This window comes from Neovison vison, chromosome 5 (assembly GCF_020171115.1).
Source record: "Neovison vison isolate M4711 chromosome 5, ASM_NN_V1, whole genome shotgun sequence".
In the NCBI taxonomy this organism is placed as follows: domain Eukaryota; kingdom Metazoa; phylum Chordata; class Mammalia; order Carnivora; family Mustelidae; genus Neogale; species Neogale vison.
The window spans coordinates 36667905-36691861 of record NC_058095.1 but is presented as its reverse complement, the minus strand read 5'-3'; the positions used below and the strand labels follow the sequence as shown (position 1 = coordinate 36691861).

Genomic DNA, 23957 nt, shown 5'->3' with positions numbered 1-23957 from the left:
AAAAAGGAATAGAACATATAACATGTAGTATGTACATTATTTCATAAAAATTTTGTTCCATTTAAATGTTGTTACAGGGATGCCTGACTGGCTCAGTTGGTGAAGCATGCGACTCCTGATCTCGCGGTTGTGAATTCAGACCCTGTGTTGGGTGTAGGAATTTAAGAAAACAAAATCTTAAAAAAAAATGTGGGTATATATGCACATGTGTGTCCTGGGTCACAATATGAAATGTATTACTGTAGGTCAGGTGGAAAAAAGTTCGAGAAACATTGTAATACACATTAGTTCTTTTCTTCCTTTGCTGATTTTTATTTTTATTTTTATTTATTTTTTTTTAAAGATTTTATTTATTTATTTGTCAGAGAAAGAGGGAGAGAGAGCGAGCACAGGCAGACAGAGAGGCAGGCAGAGGCAGAGGGAGAAGCAGGCTCCCTGCCGAGCAAGGAGCCCGATGTGGGACTCGATCCCAGGACGCTGAGATCGTGACCTGAGCCGAAGGCAGCTGCTTAACCAACTGAGCCACCCAGGCGTCCCCTTTGCTGATTTTTAATGCTGCCAGCAGTCTTTATTAGATTATCATTCTATGCAAGTCTTAGTAACTGTAGAGTATTAAGTTCCAGCTCTGTAAAATATTTTTGTTTCTAGCTTGTAGCACAGTATCTGGTAAACAGAAGGTGCTAATGCACACTGATTGTACCAGGAATTAGAAATAGTATGAAAATATACAGAGATTAGTACTTCTTAATCTTTTCTAGGTGCTTAGACTCCGTTTGAAAGTTTGTTGCAAGTTTTGGGCCTTCTTTCCAAGCACTCACAACTTTGTAGGTTTTAGGGAATTCCTGAAACTCCATCCATCACTTTCTAAGGATCTATGGACACTAAGTTTTTGTTTTCATTTTTTATTAAAGATTTTATTTATTGGGCACAGAGAGAGATCACAAGTAGGCAGAGGCAGGCAGAGGGGAAGGCAGGGCGTGGTGGAGGGGAGAGAAAAGACCCCCTGCTGAGCAGAGAGCCCAATGGGGAGGTCGATCCCAGGACCCTGGGATCATGACTGAGCGGAAGGCAGAGGCTTAACTACTGAGCCACCCAGGCGCCCTGGTTTTTGTTTTTAAACTGAAGCATAGTTGATATACAATGTTATGTTAGTTTCAGGTGTACAATATAGTGATTGGACATTTTATGAAATACAGTCACGACAAGTGTAGCTACATCTATTACAATACCAATTTCTATGTTCCAAGGGAGCTACTCATTCCATAACTAGAAGCCTGTACCTCCCACTCCCCCTTACCCATTTTTCCCACCCCCCAACCCCTGACCCTAAAGTACAGAACACTGAAATTAAGATGTTTAACTTCTGACCAGGAGGGTGTGAGGTCAATAGCGGAAGAAAGCTCAGGAAAAGATTAATTTTAAATTCACCTGTAGGGGCGCCTGGGTGGCTCAGTGGGTTAAGCCACTGCCTTCGGCCCAGGTCATGATCCCAGGGTCCTGGGATCGAGCCCCGCGTCAGGCTCTCTGCTCGGTGGGGAGCCTGCTTCCCCCTCTCTCTCTTCTGCCTGCCTCTCTGCCTACTTGTGATCTCTGTCTGTCAAATAAAAAAAAAAAAATTCACCTGTAAATCCTAGGATTCTAGAACTTTGGCGCTAGGAGCGCAAAGGCAGAGATGGAGAGAAGAGTACAGTCTGATTCCATTGGTGCTCCGGTCAAAGAATAGTGGAAACAACTTTAACATTTCTTTTACATACGTTACTTCATTCAGGTGCCGCAAAAATCCTATGACGATGAAGCTGCAGCTCGGGAGGGCTTAAGGACGTAATCGAAAAGGACGCAGGCGGTAAGGACGCTTTGGAGAAGACACTGGAAGCACTGTACTAAATTAAATCTCCGTGTGTAGAGCGCTGTGGTTAGGCTGGGCAACAGCGGGGAGGAAGAGGTGGGGCCGCGCACGCGCACCGTCGCATCAACGCCGACGTCTCTGGGTTTCCTTTCGCAGCCAGCGGTTCTCTCAGTTCAGTACGGTGGCCGAGGGGAGCCAGGCGCTGGGATGAATGAAGGTGCTGGATGAAGGTTGAAACAGCTCCCTCCGCTTTCCCTTCCCTTCAGTGCGGGTTCTTTCTTTGTGCTTGTGCGGCGTCCCCATACAGCCTATCGCACTGCCGAACCCACTGATCCCGGCGTCTGGGTTTTTGGTTCCTGGGACGACTCAGGGCACAGCTAGGGTTGGCGAATCGGGATTTTCGCCTAGGCCCAACTTCGGATCGCGCTCTTGATTTCTACAGCGTCCCGCCTCTAGGGCGCGGAATCCGTGTTGGGTCCCGGGAGGTTGGAGGGCAAATCTGAAAGGTATGACAGAGCTTCCGCCTCTCAGGCCTTAGCGCGTTCCCCGGTTCATGTCGGTCACTGGCCTCACATTTCTCTGCCCGAGCTACTGGTTGGTTCTCGTTACGCTGAGGGCGAGACCTGTGAGCACACACAGGTCTTGGTGCCTCTGCTCCCTCAGCCCACCCTTCTGTTAAAAGGGCAGCTCCTCTTGCTTAAAAACTAAGTAACTTTTCTGCTCAGGGCTCCGTTAACCCACGATTTGGTTAGTCTGTGGGTTTTAGAGGGGATAGCTTTGGCCATCTACTCCCTGCCTTTTTTGCGGGGCGGGGCGGGGGGCAGGAGTCTTCTGATTACTAGTGAAGACAGAGAAGTGTCCAAGTGGAAGTCTTTCTCCCATAGCGAATTGCATCTCCATAGCTGTTTTTCTACCCATGCAACACGAGGGACATTAGGATAGTGTTATGATCTCCAGAACGTTGCATCTGCCATTGCTTTTGGCTAATGAGATTTAGCTTCCATTGACTTGTGGAGGGTGGGAAAGAGAAGCCTAACAGTTCTTTCCATTTGTTGAGTAGGCGTAAGAAACTAAAGAGGTGCGTAAGAGGAACGTTCTTTAGTACTCATTTTTATTTGCATTGTGGTGCTCAGACAGTGGATGCAGTGGAGAAAGTCTTGGACTGAGATTTAACAGATGAGCGTTCAGCCTTGGATTTTGCCACTAGCTAGTCATCACTATATGCCTGTTACTTAATCTCTCTGGGCTTCATATTTCTTCTTTGCAAAATAAGTATTAGAACAGAAGATCCCTAGGGCTGGAGGAACTATTAATATACTCCGTTTTCTTTCTCACTTTTTAGGTGGGAGTAAAAACAGGGCGCCTTTAATTGTGCCAGAAACATAGCCAGCATGGGAACCTATTAAAGAAAGACCACATTTCTCAGGGTTTTTAAAGAGGGGCCATTCATACATGCAGGAGTTATACCTACTTTCCTGTTTGTTTGTTTGTTTTTTTAAATCATTAGGATCAACAGTGATAATGGCTGAGTGTACAAGTCTTCAGTTTGTCAGCCCTTTTGCTTTCGAGGCAATGCAGAAGGTGGATGTTGTTCGGTTGGCATCTTTAAGTGATCCGGAATTAAGACTTCTCCTGCCCTGCTTGGTGCGGATGGCACTCTGTGCTCCTGCAGACCAGAGCCAAAGCTGGGCTCAGGATAAAAAACTGATCCTTCGTCTTCTCTCTGGAGTGGAAGCTGTCAATTCCATTGTTGCCTTGTTGTCTGTGGATTTTCATGCTTTAGAACAGGATGCCAGCAAGGAACAGCAGCTTAGGTAATGTTGTGCTATATAATATGTGGGTTGGGATTTACTTAGATTTGTCAAAGAAGAGGGAATCAAATATTTCTTTGGAGCTTTTAGGACTTTTTATTGGATGTATTCTCCCAGAAAAGATTGAGAATCTAAACTTTGGATTTTACCTAGTTCTTTTCTATTTATAGCTAAAATTCTAGAATCTTTTGAATTCTGTATTCTAAAATGTGTAGAGAAGTTTGGCTACATATACTGTTGCTTTCATGCTAAACTGATTAGATCATTTACTCAACGGAAAGTGGGAGGGTAAGTTCCCCTAGAATAAAAGTATTTATTGGAGTCACCCAGGAGGTTTTTTGAGCTTAACATTGATTTCCCAAAATTCTGGGCATTTGTTTGGTTCTTCCCCACCCATTGTGAATCCAATATCGAGCCACTGTTGTTCATCGAAGTAGCTGTCAACTATTAGTTGGAGTCTTTATGTAAGTTGTGAATCCCTGAAATAGTCAAACTAAATAGTATTTCAGAAATACTACATTCATGAAATGTATGAAAAGAATTAATACATTCTTTTGTAGATTATTTCAACTAAAGATAATTTTGTATTATTTCTGTCAGTGTTCTCATGATTGTTGTTTTACACATGTGTACCTTATTAGGCATAAACTTGGAGGAGGCAGTGGTGAGAGCATCCTGGTATCACAGCTTCAGCATGGATTGACTTTGGAGTTTGAACACAGTGATTCACCTCGTCGATTGCGTCTTGTGCTTAGTGAACTGTTGGCAATTATGAACAAGGTGCATTTATTTTAATCAAATGTCAGAATATGCATGATTTGATGTCTACACACAGAAAGTAGAAACGGGGGATGCCTGGATGGCTCATTCCATTAAGTGTCTGTCTTCAGCTCAGGTCATGATCCCAGAGTTCTGGGGTTGAGTTCAGCATGGGGCTCCTTGCTCAGCAGGGAGCCTGTTTTTTCTCTGCCTGCCCCTCCCCCTGCTTGTCCTCTCTCTCTCTCTCTGACAAATAAATAAGTAAAATCTTAAAAAGAAAAAAAAGAAAGTAGAAACAGCCTAGAAAACAGCCAAGTTGCATCCTCTTTTACACATATTTCTATTTGTTTTGAAAGTGTTTTCCTTTTAAAGGTTTAAAAGGATATTAAATGCCTACCTTTCTTTCTCTACTATTTTCTTTTCTATTTTTTCTTTGTAAATATTTTATTTATTTATTTGAGAATGAGAGGGAGAGAACATGAGAGGGAGAAGGTCAGAAGGAAAAGCAGACTCCCTGCTGGGCAGGGAACCCGATGAGGGCCTGGATCTTGGACTCCACGATCATCACCTGAGCCTAAGGCCGTCGCTTAACCAACTGAGCCACCCAGGTGCCCTCTTTCTCTACCACTTTCTCTCACTTATACCGACTCTGTATTTTCTTTCTTTTTTTTTTTTTTAATATTTTATTTATTTATTTGACAGAGAGAGAGAGAGATCACAAGTAGGTAGAGAGGCAGGCAGAGAGAGAGGGGGGAAGCAGGCTCCCTGCTGAGCAGAGAGCCTGATGCGGGGCTCGATCCCAGGACCCTGAGATCATGACCTGAGCCGAAGGCAGAGGCTTAACCCACTGAGCCACCCGGCTGCCCCCCGACTCTGTATTTTCTACTGTTTTTTCTCTATGGACTACATACAATGACTTCTTGATACCTAGAAGGGTACATAGCTCAAGACTTCTACAAATTACCAAATTTGATAATATCCTTATAGGATATGGTTTTCTTCATAAAATATTATAAAATGTAACTGAAAAATTTAAGTGGTTCCTTTAGACACTGAATGAGCACTCATTATCTCACACAATAGTGAATAGGAAATATCAAAGCTGAATTGGATGTAGGATTGTTGGCTAGCCTTAATCACTAGATGGCTGAATTGCTTCTATACTACAGAAAGCTATTCAACTTTTCATGTCAGCAAAATGATAGATTACTTAGTTCATGGACCTTTGGGTAATTATGATTAATCAAAACTCTGAATTTAGGGCGCCTGGGTGGCTCAGTGGGTTAAGCCGCTGCCTTCGGCTCAGGTCGTGATCTCGGGGTCCTGGGATTGAGTCCCGCATTGGGCTCTCTGCTCGGCAGGGAGCCTGCTTCCTCCTCTCTCTCTCTGCCTGCCTCTCTGCCTACTTGTGATCTCTATCTGTCAAATAAATAAATAAATAAAATCTTAAAAAAAAAAACAAAAACAAAAAACTTCTGAGTTTAAATTTGTGCATGTCAGGGGTCTACTATAAAAAGAGTTAAGATGGATCTTCGTATTAAGATGGCTTATATATTAAGCCCAGAGTTTCAGAGGCAAAAGTTTATTTTTTTACTTATTTACTGTTATTTACTGTTAGAATTTCAAGGTCAGTTCCTTTTAATAATAATGTTTAGTTTTATAAACTGTGGACCAAACAACTCTAAATTCTGTTTCCAAAGAAAATACTGGTGGTGGCGGCGGGGGTGCAGTTAGTTAGTTTTAGATAGTCTTTCAGATACATTAGAAATCTTTATTTTTAAAATTTTTTTCTTAAAATTTATTTGTTTCTTTAATTCCAGTATATCTGTTAGAAATCTTTTAAAAAATGTTTTTCTATTACAAACAGTTTTTTCTTTCTATTCTTTTCTACTGTACTATGGGCTTAATTTCAATCAGTATTTTTCCAGCATCTTTTTCTTAATCTCTAATTTATAGATCTAGTAAAGTAAGAAAGGAAAAAGACCTTTCTCCTCTGGGAGGTTTCCATTATTTCAGTTCAGAACTCTTCAGGAAATGGGAAGTGTGATGAAACTACTGTAGGAGATTTTTAAAAATTTAGTAGGTACTTATATTGATCTACTTTTTTATTTTTTGTTTTTCCTACAGTTAATTTGCTATTGAACATACTTTATATTTGTTATACTGCTTTAAGGTTACCATTTCTTGTCTTTTTTTTTTTTTTTTTTTGAGCTATAACTTTTGTAGGTAGCATTTCTAGTTCATTTGTTTGGCTTGTCATACCTTTAATTCCAGATGTCTCCAAATATTTATATAGAAATACATTACTGAGCCCCATATTGCTGTATCTGAATATTAATTAATGTCACAGTGATTAAAATGGTTCAAATTCATCAAATATTGCATATTCTGCTGCAGTATATTAATGACATATTTAGAAACATGGTCTGTAAACTCAATAAATAATTATAAAAATACTAAAGGATTTAATACATTATCTGAAATTAATAGAATTCATTATTTCTTTTTTTTCTTTTTCTTTTTTAAGGTGTCTGAGTCCAGTGGAGAATTTTTTTTTAAGTCATCTGAGCTATTTGAGAGCCCAGTCTATTTGGAGGAAGCCGCAGATGTACTTTGTATTTTACAAGCAGGTACAATAATGACTGCTAAGATACATTATGTTCGTAGTTTCTTATTAAATGGTACCGTGTAACTTCTTAACTTGGAAATTGTGTTATTTTATATAAACATTTTATATATTTAATAACAATGCACCTTAAAATGTTAAGACAAAAGTGGCTAGCAATAGAATAGTGATTAAGTAAATTATATTATTTCCACAGTATAGCATGTTATACAATCATTAAGTAGTGTATTTGAAGGAATTTAATAATCTGTTAGAAAATGGTCATAATCTGTAAGTGAAAAAAGCAAGGGGTAAATGATAAGTAGACTATAATCCCAAGTATCTTTTTTTTTTTTTAAGATTTTATTTATTTATTTGACACACAGAGAGAGATCAGAAGTAGTCAGAGCAGCAGGCAGAGAGAGGGGGGGAAGCAGGCTCCCCACTGAGGAGAGAGCCCAATGTGGGGCTCGATCCCAGGACCCTGAGATCATGACCTGAGCCGAAGGCAGAGGCTTTAACCCACTGAGCAACCCAGGCGCCCCTATAATCCCAATTATTTTAAAGTTAAGATAATACTTGTGGGGGGGATTGAAATATTTCAAATTACTAACTTTGAACGATTGGATTAGAAAAATAGAGGACATAAAAAAGCCAAGATTTTCATGAAAATCCCTCCTGCCCAGCACCGTCCAGTGTAGCAGTGGCAGTGGTACATGTTGGGCTTTCCAGTACAGTAGCTACTAGCCACGTGTGGTTACGAATTACTTGAAATGTGGCTACCGGGACTGAACTATTTTTAATTTTATTTAATTTGGATTAATTAATTAATTAATTTTTGGGAAGGATTTTACTTTTAAGTTATCTCTACACCCAGGGTAGGGCTTGAATTTGAATTTATAACCCTGAGATCAGGAGTTTCCTGCTATATCCACTGTGCCAGCCAGGTACCCCAGTTAACTTAAATTTTAATAGCCGCATGTGGCTGGTGGCTATCCTCCGGTACCGTTCAGCTCTAGACTATGAAAAGAAAGTACCTTAATTGCTTTCAAATCACATTTGTGAAATGCCAAAAAATGCGTATGTGTAATATGATGAAATATCACTCCTTGATAGTAACATTGACTTTGTTCTCTTGTAGAGCTCCCTTCCCTGCTTCCTATAGTGGATGTAGCTGAAGCCTTGCTACATGTTAGAAATGGTGCTTGGTTCTTATGTTTGTTGGTGGCCAATGTTCCTGATAGTTTTAATGAAGGTAAATGTAATTTTAAAATAGGCTATTGAAGAGATTTGCTTGTGCAGTTACAGGACCTGATTTTTTGAGCTAAGAAGAAATATGTATGTGCTTTTTTTTTTTTTTTTGAGATTTTATTTATTTATTTGACAGAGAGAGGGATCACAAGTAGAGAGAGAGGCAGGCAGCGGGGAGGGAAAGCAGGCTCCCTGCTGAGTAGGGAGCCCGATGTGGGGCTCGATCCCAGGACCCTGGGATCATGACCTGAGCAAAGGCAGAGGCTTAACCCACTGAGCCACCCAGGTACCCCTATATTTATGTGCTTTTATTTGAGATTTTCTCTTTGGAAAGTTTATTAGTAAAATATTATTGTAGAAATACTGAGTTGAGAAGATTTCAAGATTGTTTTTAGATTACAAATTTAAGTATGTTAAGTGGACAACAAAATAATTTTTTGTCACTGGTCACCAGTGCTATAACAGTAAAAAATACTAAAGAAGTAGAAGCTGTAATTCTATGCTCATGGACCAAAAGGAAGAAGACATATTATCTGTGAAACATCCAGTGTGCAGTGCAAGTAACATGTAATTAGAAATAGTAGCCATAATGTATAAGTACCGCGCGCTAACCGATTGCGCCACTGGAGCTCCAAAATAGTAGCCATAATGTAAACCCTTTGTGTTTTAGCCTTATTTCTGTCAGTTTGCAGAAAAGTCGAAATTGAGAAAAATCAACTGAAATTTTCACCTCTATTTCAAATGACTACTGATTGATTGAAGATTGTTGTTTGGGTCTGTGTGGTATAAAAATAAAAACATTTATTGAGCAAGGTTGTGAATTAGGAGCCAAAGAGGAAAAAGCAGTGGATTTCTAGCTTTGTCACTCACTTTTTGTGTCATCTTGATCAAGATATGAATCATGTATAAGATGAGGTATCACTAATAACATTTCCCTTACATTTCTGAGAGATTTATTAAATATCACAAGATGCGTAAAAGTCCTTTGCAAAAACTGTGCTGTTGCTGGTTTTTTGTCTACATATTTTACTAGTTACTGAGAGAGGAGTGCTGATGTCTCCAAACATAACTGTGGCTTTGTCTGTTCCTCTTTTCATTTTGTCAGTTATGCTTCGTTAATTTTGAAGCTGTGATTGGGTCCATGTACATTTAGGATTATTATGTCTTCATGATGAGTTGAGCCTTTTTCTTTTTCATTATGATATATGCTTCATTATCCCTGGTAATGTATCTTCTTTTGATACCCACTTAATTGAGAGAGCCATAGCAGCTTACAATTAGTATTTGCATGGTATATATCCATCTTTTTGAAAAATCTGTATCTTTTTTTTTTTTTTTAAAGATTTTATTTATTTTATTTGACAGAGAGAGAGATCACAAGTAGGCAGAGAGGCAGGCAGAGACAGAGGGGGAAGCAGTCTCCCTGCTGAGCAGAGAGCCCGATGTGGGGCTCGATCCCAGGACACTGAGATCATGACCTGAGCTGAAGGCAGCGGCTTAATCCACTGAGCCACCCAGGCGCCCCTGAAAAATCTCTTATCTTTAAGTGGGTTTCTTGTAGACAAGTATACGTGAATCTTGTTTTTTGTAAAAAATTTAGTTATAGTCTCCTTTTTAATTGGAGAGTTTAGACTGTTTACATAGATCATTTAATGTGATTATTTTGGTAGTTAGACTTAAGTGTATCATCTTGAAGTTGTTTTCTGTTTGTTTCCTTTTTCCTTTTTCCCTTTTACTTTCTTCATTTGGATTGAAATTTTTAGGATTCCATTTTATCTCCACTACTGTCATATTAGCTATATGTTTTTGCTTAATCTTTTTCTTCACATTTTTATTTCTCAATTTATTGTTGTCAGGTTTAAAGTATGCATCTTTGGGGGACCTGCGTGGCTTAGTCAGTTAAGTGTCTGACTTTTTTTTTTTTTTAAAGACTGTTTATTTGAGAGAGAGAGTGTAAGTGGGGGGGAAGAGCAGAGGGAGAGGGACAAGCAGGCTTTGTGCTGAGTGTACACCCCAGGGCAGGTCTCGATCTCACAACCCTGAGATCATGACCTGAGCTGAAATCAAGAGCTGGTCGCTCAACTGACTGAGCCACCCAGGCACCCCAAGCTACCAACTCTTGATCTCAGAATCATGAGTTTAAGCCTTGTGTTGGGCTCCACAGAAAGTCTACTTAAGAAAAAATAATTAAACTACAATGACAAAAATAAAGTATACATCTTTAACTTATGGCAGTCTACTTTCAATGATTTTATACCTCTTCACATATAATGTAATATACTTCTCTATTTTCCCCTCCTGTCCTCTGTGCTACTTTACAATTTTAGAGTGAGAGTGTGACTTGGGGAAGAAGGGGAGAGGGAGAGAGAAAGAGAGAACCCTAAGCAGGTGTCATGCTCAATGAGAAGCCTGATCTGGGGCTCAGTGTCATGACCCTGAGATCATGACTTGAGCTGAAATCAGGTCTGACGCTTTACAGACTGAGCCACCCAAGTGTCCCACTTCATTCTTTTGGGGTTCCACATTTCCATCTGATATAATTTCCCTTTAGCTTCAAATACTTGCTTTAACATGTCTTGTAGTTCAGGTTTGCTGGTAACAAATTTTTCCAGCTTTTTAAATTTATTTGTTTTTATTTTTAATAATATTTTATTTTCTTAAGTAATCTCTACACCCAGTGTGGGCCTCAAACTTAACCGGGAAATCAAGAGTCACACACTCTTACTTACTGAGCCAGCCAGGCGCCGCTTTCTGTTTTTTTTTTTTGTTGTTGTTTTTTGTTTTTTGTTTTTAATCTGAAAAAAACAAACAAACAAGCAAAAAGCAACACTCAAACCTGGTTTTGTCTTCATTCTTAAAAGATATTTTTCACTGGGTATAAAATATTAGGGTGACATTTTCTTTTAGCTTTTTAAAGATGTCATTCTGTTGTCTGTGGTAGTTTTGATTTCTGTTCCTCTGTACATAATGTTTGGGGGTTTTTTGCTGGCTGCTTTTATTTATTTTTCCTTTCTGCCTACTTTAAAGATTTTCTCTTTTCTACTGGTTTTCAGAAATTTGATTATGATGGGTCTCGATATGATTTTCTTTGTGTTTATCCTGCTTGAGCTTCTGTGATTATAGTTTTCATCAAATTTGAAAAAATTTCTTCAAATATATTTTTGTCTTCCATTTTCTTTTTCTTTGAGACTATAATTATATTTGACTACTTGATGTTGCCCCACAGGTCACTGTTCATTTTTTTGTCTCTTTTCATTCTGTGCTTTATTTTGACTAGTTTTATAGCTGTGCTTTCAAATTCCCTGATCATTTTCTTCTGTAGTGTCTGTGCCACATAAATGATTAATTAAAAGGCTGAAGAAATTGTTTCTAACATCTTACTTGAAAGCTTAAAGTAATAGCGGATATTAAATGTTCAGTTTGCAGGGGTCTGATTAAAAATGGAGAACGACAAGATGAAGAAAGTCTTGGAGGAAGGCGCAGGACAGATGCCCTACGCTTCTTATGTAAAATGAATCCTTCTCAGGCCCTCAAAGTTCGAGGGATGGTGGTAGGAGATTTTATTATTTTTATGAGACAAAAGCCTTTGTATTATGATCAGGAACTTTCTCAAGGTAGTTTTAGAATCTTGTAGCAATTTGAAATTATAATTGTATATTGGCTTATATTATTATAATTATTATTACCATTCTCTCTGGGTTTTTATGTTTTAAGCCAATTGTATATTGGCTTATATTATTATAATTATTATTACCCTTCTCTCTGGTGGATATGTCTTCTTCTAAACTTTAGAAGCTTTAAAACATCTAAACACTTAAGTGTCCTGGCCCTTTTCCTTATGATACTCAGTTCAGTTTGTTTTCTTCACCATGTTAGGTGGAAGAATGTCACTTGCCAGGGCTTGGAGTGGCTTTGACATTGGATCACACTAAAAATGAAGCTAGTGAAGATGGAGTGAGTGACTTGGTTTGTTTTGTTAGTGGTTTGCTTCTTGGAACAAATGCGAAAGTCCGGACTTGGTTTGGAACTTTTATCCGAAATGGACAGCAGGTGAGGGTTTAAAGATCTTCTAGGCAAAGAATCAGGTTATTTTGGCAACTAATAAAAGAGGAAGAAACACTTGTAGAATGATATCATTAGACCAGTGGTTCTCAACACTTTTAGTCTCAGGAACTCCTGACGTTTTAAATCCTAGAGGGCACTAAAGAGCTTTTGTTTATGTGCTTTTGATATTTACCATATTACAAATGAAAACTTTGAAATATTTACTTAATTCATTTATTTTAATTTCTATTTTTTTAAAGATTTTATTTATTTATTTGACAGACAGAGATCACAAGTAAGTAGGCAGAGAGGCAGGCAGAGAGAGAGAGAGGAGGAAGCAGGCTCCCTGCGGAGCAGAGAACCAGATGCGGGTATCGATCCTAGGACCCTGGAGATCATGACCTGAGCCGAAGGCAGAGGCTTAACCCACTGAGCCACCCAGGCGCCCCTTAATTTTTTTTTATTTTTAAAGATTTTAATTTATTTATTTGAGAGAGAGTGAGTGAGAAGGAGCAGGGGGAGACGAGAGGGGTGAGAGGCAGAGGGAGAGGGAGAAGTAGCCTCTCTGCTGAGCAGAGAGCCTGACATGGGGCTCAACCCCAGGACCCTGGGTTCATGACCTGAGCCAAGGGCAGACGCTTAACTGACTGAACCACCCAGGTGCCCCTACTGAATTCATTTAAAAATAACAATAATAACCGTATTAAATGTGAACATATTTTTAATGAAAAATGAACATATTTTCCAAAAATTTAGCGAGAAGAGTACATTTTTGCATTTCTCTTTAATGTCTGGCTCAATAGAACCTTTGGAAAACTACATTGTATGCTTGTGAGAAAATGAGAGTAGAAGTGGCCAATAATGTTTAAGGATATGTTTTTGACCTCTGGACCCTCTGGGAAAGAGTTTTGGGAATTACTAGAGTTCTGGGTTAGATTCATCATCAAAATAAGTTATTATAGTCTGTAATTTTAATATATATTTTTTATTGTAGTAAAATATACATAACATGAAATTTACCATTTTAATCCTTTGTAAGTTTTGCCACCATCATCACTGTTCATTTTCAGAACTTTTTCATCATCTTAAAAAGAAACCCTACCTATTAAACAATTCCTCTTTCCTCCTTCCTTCCAGCCTCTGGTAACTTTATTCTACTTTCTATCACTATGAATTTGACTGTTCTAGTTACCTCAGATAAGTGGAATCACACAGCAGTTCTCTTACTGAGTTTGGCTTGTTTTAGTTATCATAATGTTTTCAAAGTCCATGCATCTTGTAGTATATGTTTTCAAGGTTGAATAATATTCATCGTATGTATATACCACAGGTTAATTTGTTTATTCATCTATTGATGAATATATATTATATTTTGCAACGGTTTTTAAGTTACAAAATTTTTACTTTTTCAAAGAACATTTCTGGCGGAGCGGTGGTTTCTACGTGGCTCAGTCGGCTTCGGCTTAGGTCATGATCTCAGGGTCCTGGGGTTGAGCCGACTGAGCCACCTAGGTGCCCCTCAAGCTTTGCTTTTTAAGGGAAGTGAACACTGTTGTGTACTTAAAATATGTCAGGCGTTGTGTTAAGCACTTTGGGATGTTCATCTTGTTTGTAAGTGTCCTTTGTGTGCAGTAAATTTCTTATTTGAACCTAATGGTATTAAAGCACGTTTATCATATTTTAGTTAGAGACAGTCTAAAAATAATTAACATTTGCCTAGTTTTTTACAGTTTAGAACTGCTTTCGTATGTGTGATCTTTGTTCATTTGTCTATTTAAAAGATATTGAGTGCTTGCTGTATATCAGGCACAGTGGTAGGCCCTGCCAAGTAACAGATGACTAAAACATTATCCCTGCCTGAAGAACTGTGAGGGTGATAGACTTCTAAACTCCTAATTACAACAGCCTTGGGAGTTAAATATTATTAATAAAATATTTACTTCCTTGTCACTAAAAAAATGGGGTTCGGGGCACGTGGCTGGATTAAAGCCTCTGCCTTTGACTCGGGTCATAATTCCAGGGTCCTGGGATTGATCCCTGCATTGGGCTCTCTGCTCAGCAGGGAGCCTGCTTTTCTTCTTCTCCCTCTGCCTACTTGTGATCTCTGTCAAATAAATAAATAAAAATCTTAAAAAAAAATTTAAAAATGGGGTTCAGAGAGGTAAGCATACATAATCAATGGCAGAGCTATTGTTTAAACCCAAGGTGTTGTGTCTCTGTATCACAGATGACTATATCACAGATGACTCCTTTAGTCATTATGTATTTGAAAGTACCATTTAAGTGAAATTTTACAGTTCAGATTGTCATTAATTTAGTGTTTTCTGTAAAGCCAATCCATGTAAGGTGAGTAGAGTATTTTTCAAAGTGAATTTTGAGTTTGCTCATTTGGTTAAAACAAGATTCTGCAGTTCTGACAGCCTTTTCAAATAGGTCAGTTTTAAATGTTTAATGGGGGAGCTTTGTTTGAGCATCCTTTTGACTTAGTAAGTGCTCCATGGTTCCTTCCTTTTGTGATCCATATTTTTTACAGAGAAAAAGAGAGACCAGTAGTTCTGTCCTTTGGCAAATGAGAAGGCAGCTTCTTCTGGAGTTGATGGGCATTCTCCCCACAGTAAGAAGTACCCGCATTGTGGAAGAAGCTGATGTGGAGATGGAGCCCAATGTGTCTGTGTATTCGGGGCTGAAAGAAGAGCATGTTGTGAAAGCCAGTGCGCTCTTACGTCTGTACTGTGCTTTGATGGGGATCGCTGGACTCAAGTATTCAATAATTTGATATTTTATCTTTTTATCATTTTACTTTCTTGTTTCTATTCCCAAGAAAGTGAGCCAAAGGCCTTTTAACTGAGGATTTGGGTTTTCTGCTGGGCTTAGGTAGTGGGCTGGCCTATATCAAGAACAAAGTCTCAAGGCAAAAATATTCCCAGGTGGGATGTATCCATCTATTTTTGTCGGATTGTAAATAGAATTATGTTGAATATGGGAGGGGCCAGAGCAGTTTAAGAAAACCCGTGACTTTACCACAGCTCGACAGGACTAGAGTGAATGATCTGTGAGTGATACTTTACCAAGTCCATGCACCTAGTTGAAGTAAATCTCTCCTGTCCTTTCACAACTGAGATCACGGATTATTTAAAATTGACATGTTTTGATTATTAAGCACAAGGTTCACTGTAGTCACTGCATTACATCCTTTTGAATAATGTCCTCAACCACTATGCATACAGTCCTCACTTTGCGTGTCTCTGATAAGTTTGAATTTCACTAACCTGGGCTTGGTATTGGCTTAGTTATTAACACTACTCCCTCAACAACTAATGTATCAGTTATCATGATACATTGACCAAATAATCGCATGAAGTACAAACTTCGCGAGAGCTTTTCAAGCCACAGGTCACTGTATAAATAATAGATGCACCTCATTTCTTTTAAAGTTGTTGGTGACTGGTCACTGCCAATCTATTAGTCAGTTGGTGAAGAGACAGGAAAGTGCAGAGTTGTACTGTTTCCTTATCTCAGGGATAAACCCTTGTGTCATTTGACAGAAATAATTGAAAGAAGGAATTGGCCAAGAGGGATGAATGTGTAGCAAAGAAACAAGGGTGGTAACACTGGAAGTGGTGTTTGAACCAAACATAAATGTAGTAGCTGATCTTAACAATGTCAGCACTGTTGCCATTTGAGAAACCCAAGATAATGTAGCTGAAGAACTTAGTGAAGGTGCCCTTGTCAACCTGATTGAGGAAAGTCATTGTGGAGAAAAGGATGAAGTCCCAGAGGAGGTGAAGCTGCCAAAAATCTTCGCATTAAAGGAACTCTCAGATATTTCATGACAGAACCTAACAAAGGATAAAATATTGGAATCAGAGCCGAGCTTAGAAAGGGGGATGACAGTTCTTCAAGGCTTAAGAAAGAGGTTCACTCCACATTATAAGATCTATAATGAGAAGAAGGCAAGGGCTTTTCAAACTATTCGTGACAAGTTTTTTTTTACAAAGAAAACACTTTAATTTCCAATGTTTGTAATATTTTCAATTATAGAGCAGTATATAAATATTTGCTATTTTTTTCACCTCCCTATGCATTTTGACTGACAGAAAGTTTTTAATGTTTTGGCAAACTTTAAAGGTTAACTTTTAGCTTTTAACAGTTAACTTTCCCCATTGATTATTTCGATCACGATGTGTAGTTTCAGCTTGCGTGCTTATTTTTGTAGTCTCCTGCTACTGTGCCAAGTGAGGATTGCGTGTATTTGTCTCTGAGGAAAAGCATTGGTGGTAAGCGCAGCAGTTTTGCTTTTACCGACTGAAGATTGTAAAGGTTTTATAAATAGGAAGGTATCATTATAAAGCTCAGAATTTCTATCTGAAAAGTCCAACTCTTGGGAAATCCCTTTTTCTTCCTTCTTCTCTCAACTACGAAAAGTAAAACCTAATAATCTATCCCTTTTTTTAGACCAACTGAGGAAGAAGCTGAGCAGTTGCTGCAGTTGATGACCAGCCGTCCTCCTGCTACACCAGCTGGGGTTCGCTTCGTTTCGCTTTCCTTTTGTATGCTGCTGGCCTTTTCTACACTTGTCAGGTACCTTCCTATAAAGCTTGCTCTGTTTTCTGAAGGTCTGCGTTTGCTTATTTATGAAAATGCACATGTAGCATTAATCGGGAGCTTACTAGAAAAATGACGGTGCTATCACCTTTTAGTAAATGGCGTGGTAGCATCTACTGGATGCCAGTTAAAGGAGTCATACTAGTTCTTCAAGATTTGGGAAGGCAAGGGCTCCTGGGTGGCTCAGTGGGTTAGGCCGCTGCCTTCAGCTCAGGTCATGATCTCAGGGCCCTGGGATCGAGCCCCACATCGGGCTCTCTGCTCAGCAGGGAGCCTGCTTCCCTTTCTCTCTCTCTGCCTGCCTCTCTGTCTACTTGTAATTTCTCTCTGTCAAATAAATAAATAAATAAAATCTTTAAAAAAAAAAAAAAAAAGATTTGGGAAGGCAAATAGCAGCCCCTGTACCCTTGCATCCCGTTTCCCCTTCCCTTGAGGCAACTTCTTTCATCTTCCTTCAGTTCTTTTAGCCGATGCTTTTGGTTTTTTCACTTCCGCATCTTTAAATAACGTGTTTGATTTGCTGTATTTTTGACTTTTTAGTTTTAGGAGTAATTGTGGATTTCCTACAATGAAAGATGAGGAATTAGTTGTCTCTTTCTTGTCTCCCCACCCCCCCATGACCCAGCGCATCTCCATATCCTTCCCATCTCCCCATTGTCCCAGTACAGTTATATTGCAAATTTGCTTTGAAAAATATATAGTTGTTCAGGGCGCCTGGGTGGCTCAGTGGGTTAAGCCACTGCTTCAGCTCAGGTCATGATCTCAAGATCCTGGGATCGAGTCCCGCATCGGGCTCTCTGCTCGGCGGGGAGCCTGCTTCCCTCTCTCTCTCTCTGCCTGCCTCTCTGCCTACTGTGATCTCGCTCTGTCAAATAAATAAATAAAATCTTTAAAAAAAAAAAGAAAAATATATAGTTGTTCATATTGCCTCTATTGGGAGTTTAGCCATGTAACTTTTCTTCTGTAAAACTTGCTTGTGTCTTAATAATTATCCCATGTTTCGTCTGTTTTTCATTTGCTCTTTGTTCTGAGTACTTAATGTTAATGCGACTTCAGTATCTGCCAATCTGACCCCCCCTTCAAGATCTTCAGACTCCTTATTCTGTCAACTTTATTTTCTTAAGGAAGCTCTCCTGACTCTCTGAACTGGTTACTTCTACATCTGGTACACAGCTCTCGTCCTGGAATTGCTCTTCGCTATTATTTTCAGGACTTGCTTCACATCTCCTTTCTTGGATCTCCTGCTTCCTGCATTTTCCATGTCTCTCTCTCTCTTTTAAGATTTTATTTTAATTTATTAATTTTTTAAAAAGATTTTACTTACATATTTATTTGAGAGAGAGAATGAGAGTGAAACCACAAGCAGGGGGAGTGTCAGAGGGAGAGGGAGAAGCAGGCTTCCTGCTGAGCAGAGAGCCTGATGTGGATTTGATTCAGGACCCTGAGACCATTACCTGAGCTGAAGGTAGAAGCTTAATCGAACGAGCCACCCAGGCACCCCAGGATTTTATTTTATTTTATTTTATTCTTTTTTGGATTTTATTTTTTAAAGTAATCTGTACACCCGATGTGGGCTTGAATTTATAATCCCAAGATCAAGAGTTGCATGCTCTACTGACTGAGCCAGCCAGGCACTGCAACATATGTCTGTTTTTTAAATTGCTTTCTCATTTTGCTTCTTTAGCATGGGTATGTAGGAGGTCAGTTATTTTGAGACTGGGTATTTCTGAAAATGTCTTTATTCTACTTTAGCACTTAATTGACAGTTTCATAGGGTTTAGAATTTGGGGTTGGAAAAAATTTCCTTTGCAGTTGAGAAATCTGATGACATTCTGATTCTTGTTTTTTTTTTTTTTTTTTTAAACATTTTTTTTTAAGATTTTATTTATTTATTTGACAGAGATCACAAGTAGGCAGAAAGGCAGGCAAAGAGAGAGAGGGGGAAGCAGGTGCCCTGCTGAGCAGAGAGCCCGATGCGGGACTCGATCCCAGGACCCTGAGATCATGACCTGAGCCGAAGGCAGCGGCTTTTACCCACTGAGCCACCCAGGCGCCCTTTTTTTTTTTTTTTTTTTTTTTTTAATATGGAGACAGGAAGGATTAGCTTTTTGTCCCTAGGGTTTTGAAATTTTTGGATGGTATACCTGCTTTTATCTATTGTGGTAGATATTCAGTAAACCCTTTCAACCCAAGAACTCATGTGCTTCAGTTCTAGGAAATTTTCTTAAACTTATTTGTTGTCAGTGTTCCACATGACTTTTTTTCCTATCCCAAACCTTCTCTTATTTAGATATTGGACTTCCTGAAATGATTATCTTATTTTCTTTTTTTTAAAGATTTTATTTATTTGACAGAGAGAAATCACAAGTAGGCAGAGAGGCAGGCAGAAAGAGAGAGGGGAGAAAGCAGGTTCCCCGCGGAGCAGAGAGCCCGACGCGGGGCTCGATCCCAGAACCCTGGGATCATGACCCGAGCCGAAGGCAGAGGCCCTAACCCACTGAGCCACCCAGGCGCCCCGATTATCTTATTTTCTTATCCTTCCTATTTTCCTTATCTTTGTCTTGTTCTACTTTTTAAAAAATAGCTCAGTTGAGAGACCATTTACATACCATAAAATTTGCCCATTTTAAAGTGTACAATTCAACAGTTTTTTTTTTTTTTTTTTAAAGATTTTATTCATTTATTTGACAGACAGAGATCACAAGTAGGCAGAGAGGCAGGCAGAGAGAGAGAGCGAGGAGGAAGCAGGCTCCCCGCCAAGCAGGGAGCCCGATGCGGGACTCGATCCCAGGACCCCGAGATCATGACCTGAGCTGAAGGCAGCGGCTTAACCCACTGAGCCACCCAGGCGCCCCAATTCAACAGTTTTAAGTATATTTATAAAGTTGTACAAACATTACCACAATCTAATTTAATCTAATTTGGGAACATTTTTATCACTTTAAAACGATACTGCTTATTCTACCTTCGAAGGATTTGTTTTCAACTTCCAATCCTCTGTCATTTTTGATATCTAAGAGCTTTTTTTTTTGTTTTCTGATTATTCTAAATGGTAGCTGTTGCTTCAATGGTGCCAATTTCTCTGATATTAATCATAATGATTGAAGAGGTTTTATTAGTACTGTTGTTTTCTCTAAGGGTTTTTTCCCCTGCTTTTTTGGGTCTCTATTTTTCAAGTTAGAAACTTTTTTTTCAAGGCTTTGATCATTCTAGATTGTTATATTTAAGAGTAGGAGGGATGCCTGGATGGCTCAGTGTTTTGAGTGTCTGGGTTTTGATTTCAGCTCAGGTCATGATCTCAGGGTCATGAGATGGAGCTCCTTGTGGAGCTCCCTCTCTATTTCTCTCTCTCAAATAAATATTTTTAAAAAAGAGTAAGAAACTAAAAAGCAAATTGAGTCTTTTTATGCATAGGTGGCTCTTTGAGAAACTATTGGGCTTATCAGATTCTTAGAGAAGACTTTCGCCTTACCTGGAGAATAAAGAACTTACAAGAAACCCATAAGCAAAGTTAAGGGCTGGGAGATCTGAGTCTGCAGTATGCTCATTCACTTGATTCTACTTTTAGAATGGTGTTGCAAATATCCCTGGTTGATCCTCAGTTCAGAGACACCCTCTTTCACCATCTCCAGAGCACAAATCTTCCATCTTCTTTCTGCTGGGGGGTGGAAATTCATCTAATTGTGTGGAATGGAGGAGGTGATCTGGAGGTCTGCTACCTATATAGACTGTTGATCTTTTTAGTTAAGTCAGTCTTTACTCTCCCTCCCAGAACTCCCTGGAACTGTCAGTTCCTGACAGAATCTTTGGGGATTCTGTGGTGTAAAGTGGATTGGCTTTTCCCTCCTGCTAGTCTAGTATTCTGCTTTCTTGGGTCTGCTGAATTAGTTACCACTCTTCTCTATGTGCTCTTGCTTCCAGTATTTTGTGCTGTTCCTCAGCATCATCTTATGCATTTATGCATTTTTAGGAAAATCCCTTTAATGTAGTTTAGAGTTTTAGTAGGGTGTGAAAATAGGTAATAAAATGAAGTGCTCTCTCTCTGAAAATAAATAAATTGGAAAAAAAATTAAAAAAAAATGAAGTGCTCTCTTTTCTCTTTACCTGAAGTAATTGCTAAAATTGTAATCTTCATTGCTTCTAGAAGGTGGGTATTTCTATCTGTATTTTTGGATAGCAGAGTTGAAGTTCAGAAGGATCATTTAAATTTCTTGTTTGAGATCACATTACCAGTCATTAATAGAGGTAGGATTCCTTCTGAGCTCTCCCATGGCCTAAAGGCTGTTACCTTTCTACTATATAATGCTGTCTTTTATTAGTGGAATGGTTTAGGTATAGTTGAGAATGATCTTTTAAATTTTCTTAGCTTGGGATAGCAGGCTTTTTAGTTGCTTTTTGTTTTACTCATTTACACTGCAGTGAAGTAGAAGAAAATCAAAAATTATTTTCACAAGTCAAAGTTGACTTGTATCTTTCAAGGTAAGTCTAGGAATTCCCTATTAAAACATTGTTGGTACATTTTTATAATCATTTTTTATGTTTCATGAACCCGTGGCTCTTTTTCCTTTTTCTTTGAATAGTGATCACTTACTTCTCTTTAATTTTGAGATCTGCTCAAAATGTTTCTATAAATTAAATTTTATTTTCCTTGTTACTTCTTTAGTACTCAGTTTGAAACTTATTGATGAGTGTCTTAACTCTTATATGAAATATTAGCTGTTAATATAGTTCTTCTACCATCTTAATCCCAGAAGGTCTTTGCTTTTCTAAAAAAAATAAGAGGAAGTTCACTCTCTCCAAGTTGCAGATGCAGTAATAAAGCGTTTGAAAGAGTTTGTTCACATTTATAAAAGCAAAGGGTCTTATTCTTCATCTCTAAAACTACTTCATACTTCAATGACAGTTAATGGGCATTTCAACAAGCAATTAACTTGAATTGATTATTTCAAAATAGGGAAGGAAAAAGTAATTTCTGCTAAAAATAATTCCAGAATGTTTTCTCATTCTTATGCTAGTATATCTGGTTTAAGCCAGTGACTTTCTTGTATGTTTTATATAGTACACCTGAACAGGAGCAGTTAATGGTAGTGTGGCTAAGTTGGATGATAAAAGAAGAAGCTTATTTTGAAAGGTAAGATGACTTCATTTGTTGCAGTTAATAAGTGTTTCTTATCTTCTCTTTGGAAATTCATATTTTCTTTTTTGTTTCAACAGTACTTCTGGCGTCTCTGCTTCTTTTGGGGAGATGTTGTTATTGGTTGCTATGTACTTTCACAGCAACCAACTTAGTGCTATCATTGACTTGGTCTGTTCCACTTTGGGGATGAAGGTAATTTTCTTTTATTTTCTTTCTAAGGAAGAGAGTTCTAAGCTGGGTGTTTTTTTTGTTTTTTTTTGTTTTTGTTTTTGTTTTTTGTAGTGTACAGTACCTTTTTTTGGTTTGTCTTATAAATATACATTTTTAATTTCGTTTTATTTTATTTTCGTTTTATTTCTTTCAGTGTTCCAAAATTCATTGTTTATGTACCACACTCCGTGCTCCATTCAGTACATGCCCTCCATAATGCCCACCACCAGGCTTACCCATCCCTCCATCTCCTTCCCCTCCAAAACCCTCAGTTTGTTTCTTGGAGTCCACGGTACATTTTGTTTCCATTTTGAAGTAATTTTAGTTTAATAGTTTGAAATTTTGCCAGGAGCTCTTAGAAAAAAATGTATATTATGAAAACATTTATTTATAAGAATAAAATATGTTCAATATAGAAAGTTGGGAAACCCCAAAATATAGAAAGCTTGGAGAACACAAAAGAAAGGAAGAAAATTATTTCATTATTCAAGATATCAACTATACTACTGTTAACATTTTTCTATCTGTTCTTTCTTTACATTGATATATATATTTTGTAATATAAAGAACTTAACTAATATGTGATGACATTTCCTCATATCAATAAATGTCCTTTTTTTTTTTTTTTAAGATTTTTGTTTATTTGAGAAAGCCCGAGAGAGAGAAAGTATAAGCAGGGTGAGGGGCAGAGGGAGAAGCAGACTCCCCACTGAGAAGGGAGCTCAATTAAATGTTCTGATTCAATATAATGTCTCATTGACTGTATCTTGGTTCATCTTATGTACCAATCATGACTTTCTTAATGGATCCTTTCTTTTTGCCATGTAGATTTTACAGTTTCTGAATGGTGCTTAGATGGTTATCCTTATTTACATAAATACATACAGGAGCACTCATGTGTTTATCTTTAAACAGTTTTTTTTTTTTTAAATTTCTACACCCAACATGGGCCTTGAACTCAGGACCCCAAGATCAAGAGTTGTGTTCTCTACCAACTGAGCTAGGCAGGCGTCCCCTTTAAACAGTTTTTGGATTAGCTCCTTAGGAATAATTCTAGCAGTCAAAATATGATGATGTTAAGGTGTTTAATGAGTATTGCCAGATTACCTTTAAGAAAGATTATACCAGTTTAACTGTTCCCATCAGTGTATGAGAGTGCTAGCTAACTGGACACTCATTACTACTGGGCATTACCATTCTTTTTTTTTTAACCATTCTTTTTAATCTTTACAATTTTGATTGATGAAAGATGGTCTCACTTATTTTGCTCTTCATCCATTAGTAGTGGAACTATGGTTTAAATATTCTGTCTTAGTTATAGTTTATAGTGGTTGTTTTTTGGGGGGTAGTTTTAAAAATCTCTGTTTTGGCTGATTCCTTTTTTTTTTTTTTTTTAAAGATTTTTAATTTATTTATTTGAGAGAGAGAGAGAGAGCATGAGCAGGGAAAGAATAGAGGGTCGTGGTCTCGGGGTCCTGGGGTCGAGTCCCGCGTCGGGGTCCTGGGGTCGAGTCCCGCGTCGGGCTCTCTGCTCAGCAGGGAGCCTGCTTCCCTCTCTCTCTCTCTCTCTCTGCCTGCCTCTCTGTCTACTTGTGGTCTCTCTCTGTCAAAAAAAAAAAAAAAAAAAAAAAAAAGAATAGAGGGAGAGGGAGACGTAGACTCCCTGCTGCGCAAGGAACCCAGTGTGGG

The 23957-nt window shown here is 38.5% G+C and overlaps 1 protein-coding gene across 4 annotated transcripts in view; it reads left to right on the top strand.

Moving 5' to 3' along the window:
• Positions 1 to 1915: 1915 nt before the first annotated feature.
• The window catches only part of INTS2 (integrator complex subunit 2), a 50740-nt gene continuing 28698 nt past the window's right edge, over positions 1916 to 23957 (top strand). For 2 of the 4 annotated variants that reach the window (XM_044248528.1, XM_044248526.1), the window contains exons 1-11: positions 2000 to 2076; positions 3354 to 3660; positions 4299 to 4437; positions 6944 to 7046; positions 8163 to 8276; positions 11692 to 11822; positions 12149 to 12322; positions 14850 to 15076; positions 16772 to 16897; positions 21981 to 22052; positions 22136 to 22250. In XM_044248528.1, coding sequence (XP_044104463.1) covers positions 2058 to 2076; positions 3354 to 3660; positions 4299 to 4437; positions 6944 to 7046; positions 8163 to 8276; positions 11692 to 11822; positions 12149 to 12322; positions 14850 to 15076; positions 16772 to 16897; positions 21981 to 22052; positions 22136 to 22250 — 1527 coding nt within the window. In that variant the 5' untranslated portion in view covers positions 2000 to 2057. Of the gene's footprint in view, positions 2353 to 3353; positions 3661 to 4298; positions 4438 to 6943; positions 7047 to 8162; positions 8277 to 11691; positions 11823 to 12148; positions 12323 to 14849; positions 15077 to 16771; positions 16898 to 21980; positions 22053 to 22135; positions 22251 to 23957 lie in introns of all 4 variants that reach the window. The other 2 variants (XM_044248529.1, XM_044248527.1) reach the window with 2 other exon arrangements.